This window comes from Muntiacus reevesi, chromosome 3 (genome assembly GCF_963930625.1).
Source record: "Muntiacus reevesi chromosome 3, mMunRee1.1, whole genome shotgun sequence".
NCBI lineage: Eukaryota > Metazoa > Chordata > Mammalia > Artiodactyla > Cervidae > Muntiacus > Muntiacus reevesi.
Genome location: NC_089251.1, coordinates 252,975,922 through 252,988,203, shown reverse-complemented (window position 1 = coordinate 252,988,203; position 12,282 = coordinate 252,975,922). Strand labels below are relative to the sequence as shown.

The following is a 12,282-nucleotide window of genomic DNA, read 5'->3' as shown; positions in this document are numbered from 1 at the left end:
TCAATATCACTAAGTGTATAAGGCAATGACACTCTCACTGAAAAAAGTCATCTATGTTCTAATTAACCTTGACTGTTGAGAATTTACATGTAGAGTCCATAATGATAGAGACCTCAGATTATACTTCTTTCCTTCCTGCCTTCAGAAGCTCCAATGGAGCTCTGCTTAATATTTTCCCTGACATTAGCTCTTTACCTCTTTACTTTTTACATGAATGAGTGGAAAAGTCTGAGGAAAGGTCACTTATCTTTTTTTTTTCTTTTACTGTTTTCAAACCATTCCCTTTGCAGTTGTATGCTTATTCAGTTCAGTTCAGTCGTTCACTCGCGTCCAACTCTTTGCGACCCCATGAATCGCAGCACGCTAGGCCTCCCTGTCCATCACCAACTCCCGGAGTTTACTCAAACTCATGCCCATCGAGTCGGTGATGCCATCCAGCCATCTCATCCTCTGTCGTCCCCTTCTCCTCCTGCCCCCAATCCCTCCCAGCATCAGAGTCTTTTCCAGTGAGTCAACTGTTCGCATGAGGTGGCCAAAGTATTGGAGTTTCAGCTTCAGCATCAGTCCTTCCAATGAACACCCAGGACTGATCTCCTTCAGGATGGACTGGTTGGATCTCCTTGCAGTCCAAGGGACTCTCAAGAGTCTTCTCCAATACCACAGTTCAAAAGCATCAATTTTTCGATGCTCAGGTTTCTTCACAGTCCAACTCTCACACCCATACATGACCACTGGAGAAACCATAGCCTTGACCAGGTGGACCTTTGTTGGCAAAGTAATGTCTCTGCTTTTTAATATGCTATCTAGGTTGGTCATAACTTTCCTTCCAAGGAGTAAGCGTCTTTTAATTTCATGGCTGCAATCACCATCTGCAGTGATTTTGGAGCCCAAAAAATTAAAGTCTGACACTATTTCCACTGTCTCCCTATCTATTTCCCATGAGGTGATGGGACCAGATGCCATGATCTTAGTTTTCTGAATGTTAAGCTTTAAGCCAACTATTTCACTCCCCTCTTTCACTTTCATCAAGAGGCTTTTTAGTTCCTCTTCACTTTCTGCCATAAGGGTGGTGTCATCTGCATATCTGAGGTTATTGATATTTCTCCCAGCAATCCTGATTCCAGCTTGTGCTTCTTCCAGACCAGCGTTTCTTATGATGTACTCTGCATATAAGTTAAATAAGCAGGATGACAATATACAGCCTTGACGGACTCCTTTTCCTATTTGGAACCAGTCTCTTGTTCCATGTCCGGTTCTGACTGTTGCTTCCTGACCTGCATACAGGTTTCTCAAGAGGCAGGTCAGGTGGTCTGGTATTCCCATCGCTTTCAGAATTTTCCACAGTTTATTGTGATCCACACAGTCAAAGACTTTGGCATAATCAATAAAGCAGAAATAGATGTTTTTCTGGAGCTCTTTTTTGATGAGCTAGCAGATATTGGCAATTTGATCTCTGGTTCCTCTGCCTTTTCTAAAACCAGCTTCAACATCTGGAAGTTCTCAGTTCACATATTGCTGAAGCCTGGCTTGGAGAATTTTGAGCATTACTTTACTAGTGTGTGAGATGAGTACAATTGTGGGGTAGTTTGAGCGTTCTTTGGCATTACCTTTCTTAGGGATTGGAATGAAAACGGACCTTTTCCAGTCCTGTGGCCACTGCTGAGTTTTCCAAATTTGCTGGCATATTAAGTGCAGCACTTTCACAGCATCATTTTTGAGGATTTGAAATAGCTCAACTGGAATTCCATCACCTCCGCTAGCTTTGTTTGTAGTGATGCTTTCTAAGGCCCACTTGACTTCACATTCCAGGATGTCTGGCTCTAGGTGAGTGATCACACCATCATGATTATCTGGGTCGTGAAGATCTTTTTTGTACAATTCTTCTGTGTATTCTTGCCACCTCTTCTTAATATCTTCTGCTTATGTTAGGTCCATACCATTTCTGTCCTTTATTGTGCCCATCTTTGCATGAAATGTTCCCCTGGTATCTCTAATTTTCTTGAAGAAATCTCTAGTGTTTCACATTCTGTTGTTTTTCTCTATTTCTTTGCATTGATCTCTGAGGAAGCCTTTCTTATCTCTCCTGGCTATTCTTTGGAACTCTGCATTCAAATGGGAATATCTTTCCTTTTCTCCTTTGCTTTTTGCTTCTTTTCTTTTCACAGCTATTTGTAAGGCCTCCTCAGACAACCATTTTGCCTTTTTGCATTTCTTTTCCGTGGGGATGGTCTTGATCCCTGTCTCCTGTACAATGTCACGAACCTCCATCCATAGTTCATCAGGCTCTCTGTCTATCAGATCTAGCCCCTTAAATCTATTTCTCACTTCCACTGTATATTCATAAGGGATTTGATTTAGTTCATACCTGAATGGTCTAGTGGTTATCCCTACCTTCTTCAGTTTAAATCTGAATTTGGCAATAAGGAGTTCATGATCTGAGCACAGTCCGTTCCCGATCTTGTTTTTGCTGACTGTATAGAGCTTCTCCATCTTTGGCTGCAAAGAGTATGCTTATTAGGGGTGTCCATTTTTCATTGATAATCAAGAGTACTATTGATATTTTAGAACTAAAATGGATCTTTCTAGTTATACCAAACCAGGAGTCAGCAAACTTTTTCTATAAAAGTACAGTTAGTACATATTTTGGGCTCTTTGCATTATCCTGTCTGTTGTAGCTACTCCCCTTTACCATTATAGGGCTTCCCAGGTAGCAGAGTGGTAAGGAATCCACCTGCCAATGCAGGAGATGTAAGAGATGTGGGTTCAGTCCCTGGGTCAGGAAGATTTCCTGGAGGAGGAAAAGGCAACCCACTCTAGTATTCTTGTCTGGGAGATGCTAAGGACAGAGGAGCCTGGTGGGCTACAGTTTGTGGGATATCAAAGAGCTGGGCATAACTTGAGGATGCATGCTTCACTATTATATTGAATATAACCATGGGTAAAACCTGTACACAAATGAGAATGGCTGTGTTCCAGTAAAGCTTTATTTGCAAAAAACAGGCTATCGGCTAAATTTGGCTCTTGGGTGTAGTTTGTCAACCCTTGTACTAACCTGTGAAACAGCTGACAGTTTTCTCTTTTCCCTACTGTTTTTAGACCATAACATCTTACAGTTTTTTGCCATACTGAGGCAAATAATCAAAAGTCATATATTACCATTCTCTCTTTAAGTACCTTTCCTTCCCTTTCAAAATAATTGAAATGATGAGAAACTATGTAGGAAAGTGCAGCTGTTTTCAAGGCCTTTTTCTCTAGTGAAATGAGATAATAACTGGGAAAACTCTAGCCCAAGATTGAAATGATCACTCAATTGCCAGGTAGTCAAGAAAAAAAATTGGGATAGAAGGTGGGTATGCTTATAAGAAAAACAGATTCCGGGTGAGTCAAGAAAGTCTTCTATATCTTTCTTGTGTATTTTCATGGCAACTTGAGAGTACTTGAGAACCTTATATAAATGAAATATAAATTTGTTGTAAGAATTAGCTTGAGGTAGAAATGTCATTTTTATAAAATAAGTTAAAATATTTGAAATAAAGTGAAAATTTTTATGAGCTAGAAGGGGACATTTAAATGACAGTCAAACAATAAGTTTTTCTTTATGTTTCGTAGACCAGCACTTGGTAGTGATGCCTGCAGTGTTATGTAGAGAAGGGATTTGGAAGTTGCTTCTGTGGTTTTTAGGAGCTTCATGATCATGCAGGCGTGCTGCTCTTATAGGAGACAGTAGTGGAAGTGTTAGTGAAAAATATTTACTGTCTCTGACCCCATTCAAAGCAATCCTAACTATAAAAGATTGAAAGCATTGTCATTAATCTCCAAGTCTTCTGTATAATGTGGGCAGAATCCATAATGTATGCAATTTTAAGCAGATTCTTAGATAATTTTATTTACAATTGAACTCTGCCTATAGGCTGTAAAGGAGACAGGAGTAGAAGTGTAGTCTTTCCTCAGTAGATACTAAGTCAGGTTAATTGTAGTTTTCCTAGTTAAGAAGTACAGTTGTACGTGATTATTGTCTGTTGACCAAAGTTTAATGGAAGAGTTTGTGATTATGTATCAGCAGTATCTTATTGATCAGGCTAGTTGTTAATCCATAAATCTTACTACTCTATATTGTGGCATACTAAAGGGTTAGGTTGAGGGCAGGAGCAGTTTTCCATCTCAGATGCAGGCAGGAAGGGAATATGCAATCTATAGAGAATTTAGAAACAGTAATGAAATTAACTGCAGCCTGCTGTTGTTTATCTTCAGTGTTTGCTGAGGACAGTGTAGTGATAAGACGCGGTTTCTCACCCATGTAGACAACACTTACACCGCCTCCTTGACGTGCCTGGCATAGCGCTCTGAAACAGGAGTTCTTATTTTTTAAATTTCATTGAAGTATTTTGGGACTTCCTTGCAGCTCAGGTGGTAAAGAGTCTGCCTGCAATACAGGAGATCCAGGTTTGTTCGCTGGGTCGAGAAGATCCCCTGGAAAAGAAAATGGCAACCCACTCCAGTATTCTCGCCTGGAGAACCCCATGGACAGAGGAGCCTGGCGGGCTACAGTCCATGGAGTCACAAGAGTCAGACACAACTTAGCGACTAAACCACCACCACCATAGTTAATTTATAATATTGTGTTAGTTTCAGGTATATAGCAAAGTGACCCAGTTGCATGTTCTTTTTCAGATTCTTTTCTTTCATGTCTTAGAAGATATTGAATATCTTCTACCTGTGCTACAAAGTAAATTCTTGTTGCTTATTTTATGTGTATCAGTTAATCCCATAATCCTAGTTTATCCCTCCCTTGCCTTCCACTTGGTAACCATTTGTTTTCTGTATCTGAATCTGTGTCTCTTTTGTAGATTAGTTTATTTGTATTATTTTTTACATTTCACATGTAAGTGATAGAATATTTGTCTTTCTCTGACTTACTTCACTTAGTATAGTAATCTCTTGGTTCGTGCATGTTGCTGCAAATGGTAATATTTCATTCTTTTTTATGAATGAGTAATATTCCATGGTGTAGACATACTACATCTTTTTTATATGTTCATCTGTTGATACTTAGGTTGCTTCCATGTCTTAACTATTGTATTAATAAATAGTGCCACTGTGAACGTTGGGGTGCACATATCTTTTCAAATTAGAATTTTTGTCTTTTCTGAATGTATGTCCAGAAGTAGGCTTGCTGGATTGTATGGTAATTCTACTTTTAGTTTTTTAAGGAACCTCCATACTGTTCTCTGTAGTGGCTGCTCCAGTTTACATTCCCGTCAACAGTGTAGGAGGGTTCAAAACAGGGAATCTTAACCTATAGACTTTCAAGAGGTCCATGGATAAAATTCAGGCAGTCCATGAATGTGAATTGGAAAAAATTGCATCTTTTTCAATTGATGTAGTTTAATATTTCTTTCAGGAATGTAGGCAGCAGACCATAGTATTAACAGATTATTTGTTACAAATACCTCAAAATACCTTTTATGCTACTTGTGAATTAAAGAAGCTACTATGCCTACTACTACTTTTTGCTATATAATGTGTTAAGAAGCACATAGGATACTATATCAAACTTTTGTTCTTTTCATGCTTTGAAAGCTCTATCAATATGATTGGTATCCTTTGTTATCCTATATATTTACACACATTATTCTAAGAAGTTCATCACCTTTACCAGACTGCCAGAGAAAACTAAGGAAAAGTTGGGACTTTTTGCACCTGAAATCATATTCCACAGAGAAATAATGATAAAACCCATAGAATTTGAGCTTTAAAAGACCTTAGATATTACCTAGTTCAACCTAAAGAAACCCATCTAGACTAAATAATTTACCTGTGCCCTAGTTAAAAAAAAAAACAGTGCAGCCATCTAGCATTCAGCTAATAAGCCTATGGGACTACTGCTTAAATGTTCTTTAATATAGTTAGTACAGTCTTTCATTCCCATGATTTTGTATGACTTTCTCTTTTTCTATAATTAATATTATTTCTTTCTGGTTTAAAACAATTTTTTTCTTCTGTCATGCTTTTATGAGAAGGAACATAATACCAGATTTCCTTTTCACAGCTTATATTTAGGTATTATATATTGTAATTTAAATTAAAAATAGTTGCTTTTACTTTAAAACATTTCCTTTAACGGCAAGTTTAGTAAATTAAGTGTTATAAAATAAGCATGTACTGAATCTAACTAATACATGTTATAAATTGCAATATAGGGAAGGAAATGGCAACCCACTCCAGTACTCTTGGAAAATTCCATGGATGGAGGAGTCTGGCAGGCTGCAGTCCATGGGGTTGCAAAGAGTCGGACATGACTGAGCGACTTCACTTTCTTTCTTTCTATAGTTCCTTTTGGAGAAGGAAATGGCAACCCACTCCAGTGTTCTTGCCTGGAGAATCCCATGGACGAAGAGGCCTGATGGGCTACAGTCTATGGGGTTACAAAGAGTTGGACATGACTAAGCAACTAACACACACACACATGGACATAAGAACAATGTTATTCTTACATATCCTTGTATTATTTTATTATGTCATTAAAAGGAATTTGTATATTAGTATCACATGTATGGAGAATCAGATATGGTTTAGGTATAATCTATATATCCACATGGTCATATATTTTATTGTTCTTTTGGATAATTTTGTGAAAATTATTTTGAAAATAAAGGAACACTAAGTATTTTTTGTGTTCTTATAACCTCTTGTTATTGTAATTGTTGACTGAGTTTTCATCTTTATTAAAATCAATTCTTTTTAGCTTAGCATACCAGAGGATGAGCTGGGAAGCCCTGAAGAAATCTATCAATGGCCTGATCAACAAAGTCAACATTTCCAATATCGGTATTATTATTCAAGAACTTCTTCAAGAAAATATAGTTAGAGGAAGGTAAGCATTGGCTGTTTTATTTGTAGTATCTCATAGCACTTTTTCAATGGAAAATAATGTCTACATGAAGAATAATCGTTTATTTCATTTCAAAGAAAATTTCAAGGAGTATTTAAAATGCAGTTGTTATAAATATGTAAGCTACTAACAAATAACTTATACTCAACTGTTAGAGCTTGTGTTGAGTTTTTACTGTCTGAGAAGCTTTGATGTCACATAATGATTTTGGCACACTTATTTACTGACTGAATACTTCCAATAATTTAAGCTCATAAAGAAAAATAAATAATTTCTTTATATATACACAAAGTGATTCTCACACCAGTTTAACTTCTAATGAAAGCAAAGTGGGAATGTGAAAGAAATGAGAAAGGTAAGTAGTAAATTTTAGAAAAGCAGAAGGGAATAACAACCATTTTCTGTGTGATTTTTAAGTACTTGTGTTATTTTAACTCATCAGGAAACAGAAATATTCTATATTCTATTTATTTTAAAATCTAAGGACTATTTTCCCATATGACCTTGATCATCAGCACAGAACTTTGGGGATATATATATATAAAGTAAAGTGTAGCACGTTGTGGGGGTTAGTAAGGTGACTGGGCGGCAACCACAGGAAAGCACTCTCATTTTATTCAGAAAGAAGCAGACTCAGAAGTTACAAGGGTAATTTAAGATGTTATAGTTTATAAGCTGAGTTCTCTTTTTTCAGTTTCTACACTAGTGATTCAGATGTCATACCTAAACCTGATAACTATGAGGACATAGTTTTCTGCCTTTTGACAACTGAATAATTATTTGTTATTAAATTGCTAAAAATAACTCTTCAGTTAGCCCATTTTGTATCTCTCTTCTTATCAAATATATAAGTTGATAGAAACATGTCCATTTCAAAATGAGTTAGAAGGTAGGACCTTTTATATTCCTGTCTTTGTTTGAGCATTATTTTTGCAGTGCTTACATTATCTCTTTATCTGTCTTAGGAATATTGTTTTCACTTTTATTTTCATGAACAGTAGACTTAAGCCTGTCTTTTAGATGGAAGCCACCCAGATTTGTCTTTAATCCTGAATTAATTTATATGAATGATGGGCTCATAGTGGAAATTTTACTTAAAGTCAAAGTTCAATACTTTGGAAGTAGGTCTTTTCTCCCTTTTCTTTTGATAATGTTAAGTGAATTAATATAAGAAGTTAAGAACTTAAATTCATGATTAGATGTAATGAACAGCAACTGGAAAAGAAGATTTCTATTTAGAGAGAAAAATTTTTGAAAAAATTATATTAAATCTATTTTATATAAGTACAGATTGACATTTTATTTCCTCAAAATCAGTTTTAATTTATTAGTAAGACAATTTCTTCCTCTAGATATGGGTAGTGAAAATTTAGTCCTGATTTAGCTTTTATGATGATTTACAGAGAAGTAATATAGCTGGATTTTAGTTGAATTTTTTTCCTTCTAATGAAATCAGTGAGTATTGTTGATGCCTTTTCTTTTCCCATTTAACCAGAGGCCTGCTATCCAGATCTGTTTTGCAAGCACAGAGTGCTTCTCCAATCTTCACCCATGTTTATGCAGCATTGGTGGCAATTATCAACTCAAAATTTCCACAAATTGGAGAGTTAATCCTCAAAAGATTAATTCTTAATTTTCGAAAAGGCTATCGGAGAAATGATAAGGTATATGTAATGGACTTGTAAGTAGACTGCTATAGATAACATACTAATAAAACCTTATCAACTGTAAGTCTCAACCTTAGTAAATGATATTGATTTCTATTGATCCAGAAATGGCATGTTTTCACATATACTAATTTTTATTTTATAACACGTTAAAAACACCTTGCATGTTAACATATTTTAAGTAGAGTGTAAGTAAACTGTAGACTCTGTAGATAAATGAAAATTGGTTTTCGTTTATAGATTGACTTTGTCTCTAATTTCCCTTTTCAGCCACTTTGTCTGACAGCTTCAAAATTTGTGGCACATCTTATTAATCAAAATGTGGTAAGTAATTATTTTCACAATTTTGTGCCATTCAGTGGCATTAGACTACAGGCTTGATGTCACTTCAGTGACATCTTTGCTTTGACTTACAACCCTTCAGAAAAGTATCCTGAATGATATTTTAATTTTAGAACTATAATAATCAAACTCTTAATAGTCTACATGGTTACTTAACTGAATATTTTTCCTTCAAAGACTATAATGTGTTTTTATTTAAAAAGTTACTATTTCTTCTCTTTTCCCTGTACCCAGTGTTCAAGAAAACCTAACAGCTGATACTCTTTAAAAAACGCTATTCCCCACAACTGCATATATATGTGTATATTCATATATATGTATAACTACATGGTATATGTATATACTCATATATTCTTAGAATCATTTTATAAAATATTGTGTACTAAATAATTTTAATCTGTTTTTAAAAATTTGTCATTTTATTATTTAGTTTTTGTGTTTATTTTTTTATTTATCCTCTGTTGGAGAGTTTTGATTTATGTTATATTATGCGTCAGTCACTCACTCCTGTCCAACTCTTTGCGATCCCTTGGACTGTAGCCCGCCAGGCTCCTCTGTCCCTGGGATTCTCCAGGCAAGAATATTGGAGTGGGCTGCCATTCCCTTCTCCAGGGGGAAGTGAAAGTGAAAGTTGCTCAGTCGTGTCTGACTCTTTGCGATCCAGAATTTGCAAGAATATTGGAGTGGGTAGCCTTTCCCTTCTCCAGGGGATCTTCGCAACCCAGGGATTGAACCCAGGTCTCCCACATTGCAGGCGGATTCTTCACCTGCTGAACCACATTTTAAAAATGAAAACAGTAAAATTGCTCTTGTCCATACTCACAGTTTTCCTTCAGATGTGTATTATTTTTAAAAATTATCTTTAAGGGGAAGAATGTTGAAGTCACACTTAATCTTATTTCTCTAACATTTAATAATATTTTAATTCTTTGCTGCATGAAATTCTGGTACTCTAAGAAACCTTTTAGATTTTAACCTAGTCATATTATTAAAATGATCATTTTCTACTTAAGATCACAGAAACTTAATTTTACATGTCTGTAAACCTAATTTCACAGACTACAACAGCACAGATATGTTTCAGTTTTTGAATATATATTACACTTGGAGATATTTTTGACATTGACATAAACCAGTTAAAATGATAAGTATTTTGCATCTTCCAAACTGTGGTACAGGGCAGTGTTTTCTTGTCCCTAATGTAAGACTGTTCAACCTTGCCTATCTTCCCAAAATAAAAGCAGTGTTATTTTTTATATTGTGCTAGATGTGAAGAAGATATTTTCCTAAGTTGTCTCTCCATCTCAAGTAAGAGTCTAGTTTTTAAAAGGCATATGTATGGTCTTTTAAACACGCTTCCTAAGTCCATTTTTTTTAACAGCAAAGCTTCTCAATATAATTTTATTCCCTCTCTACTTGGCATTGTTTATAAAATTCTAAACTTTGACCATGACCAGTATAGAGTTTAATTTAAATAAAAATAGAAGTATTCAAAACTGTCATTGTATGCTATAAACTATAGAAAGAAATTTTCTGAGAAAATTAGTATTCATGTAATTTAAGAACTACTTGCTAACAGAATTGCTGAGAGAATGAATTGGGAAATGTATATAGAGTTGTGATCATGGAGAAGGATATTATAAAAAGAATCATGTTGCTTTTCTTCATATAGTAGTTATGAAAATATCTCAGATTAAAAATTAGTAAATGACTTAACTTCTATCTTGAGGTTAATTATGACATTTCCTAAAGATAATATATCTTGCCTATATAGAGAGTATAAGGGGAATATTTCTGCTGGAGATAAATCATCTGGTTGTTTCCAGTGTAGTAAATTAAGATTTTTGGAAAAATCATCAGGGAATTCTTTGCAGATACATAATGGAAGTAAAAGAAAAATTGTATCCCATATTTAGAGTATTTTTATGTATATTATGAAACTTTGCTCATCATATGTATAATATCATCACTGTAAAAACTAGATTTACTAATTTTTAAAATTACCATCTGTAGTAGATTAATACATGTGAAAGCATTTTGTGTGTCTTCTTTCTATTCAAGGCTCATGAAGTTTTATGCTTAGAAATGCTCACTTTGCTTCTGGAAAGACCAACAGATGATAGTGTTGAAGTAGCTATTGGTTTTCTTAAGGAATGTGGTCTCAAATTAACACAAGTGTCACCACGAGGGATCAATGGTAAATATATATCCTTGGTTTGAGATTGAGCTTTTGTTTGAGCCTTATTATATGTAGTGCTTGTTTTATTTTCTTTGTGTTTAACTTTAGCTATATTTGAACGCCTTCGAAACATTCTCCATGAGTCTGAAATTGACAAAAGGGTTCAGTATATGATTGAAGTGATGTTTGCTGTAAGGAAGGATGGATTCAAGGACCACCCTGTTATCCTAGGAGGACTTGATTTAGTGGAAGAAGATGATCAGTTCACCCACATGCTTCCTCTGGAAGATGACTATAATCCAGAAGATGTTCTTAGTAAGTCAGGAGTGGGCATTGGGAAGTGGCATACAAACAAATGTCAATATTGAAAATAACAACTTAACTTGTGTTATTTATTTTTGAGATGTTTTCAAGATGGATCCTAATTTTATGGAGAATGAAGAGAAGTACAGAGCTATTAAGAAGGGTATGTAAAACTTTAAAAAATAATTTCCTTTTAAAAGAAGAAGTTTATTTAATTGTATGATACTGATATAATGGTATAGACCACTGACCCCTGCCTATTGAAATCTTTGCTCCACGAAGCTGTTCTCTTTGCACTGTTTGCCCATGCATTATTTTCCTGTCTAGTGCTTATTTATCCACAGTATGGTTGTTGCTGCTGTTTAGTCTCTAAGTCATGTCAGATTCTTTTGCAACCCTATGGACTATAGCCCACCAGGGAAGTCCTATCCATGGTATTACTTCATTTTAAATTATTTAACTCATTTTCCTTCTCCTCTTTCTCTTTTTAATTATGCAGCTCTTCAGCTTCATCCCTCTTAAGAAATATTCATGTATTACAATGGCCGTTATTTAACTTCACTTCCACTTAAGAGTTGCTGCTTAAATTGCCACCAATTTAATAGTTGATTAAGTGCATACTGTATTATAAAGTTCTATACTTCATTATTTCTTGACGGCAGGTTTATGTCTTTCTGATAAAATCAATCACGGTAGCTTAATATACTTAATGGATAAATTGATTATTATATATCATAAGCACTATTTGTATAGGTATTGGTTTGTATTTTGTTTCTGCCATTACTAGCTAAGTCACCTATAGTAAGTTATTTGTTTGATATAAGAGTAAATGTTTGTGTAAGGATAAATAAAATACAGTACTTTATATTACCACAGAGCATGTATTTAGACACTGGTAC

At 35.0% G+C, this 12,282-nt stretch overlaps 1 protein-coding gene across 1 annotated transcript in view; it reads left to right on the top strand.

Moving 5' to 3' along the window:
* CWC22 (CWC22 spliceosome associated protein homolog) overlaps nt 1-12,282 on the top strand; it is a 63,143-nt gene that overhangs the window by 27,139 nt on the left and 23,722 nt on the right. Inside the window, exons 6-11 of the mRNA XM_065931868.1 lie at nt 6,746-6,874; nt 8,388-8,556; nt 8,830-8,883; nt 10,963-11,098; nt 11,189-11,395; nt 11,484-11,546. Of these exons, the coding sequence (XP_065787940.1) occupies nt 6,746-6,874; nt 8,388-8,556; nt 8,830-8,883; nt 10,963-11,098; nt 11,189-11,395; nt 11,484-11,546 (758 nt within the window). The remainder of the gene's footprint in view (nt 1-6,745; nt 6,875-8,387; nt 8,557-8,829; nt 8,884-10,962; nt 11,099-11,188; nt 11,396-11,483; nt 11,547-12,282) is intronic.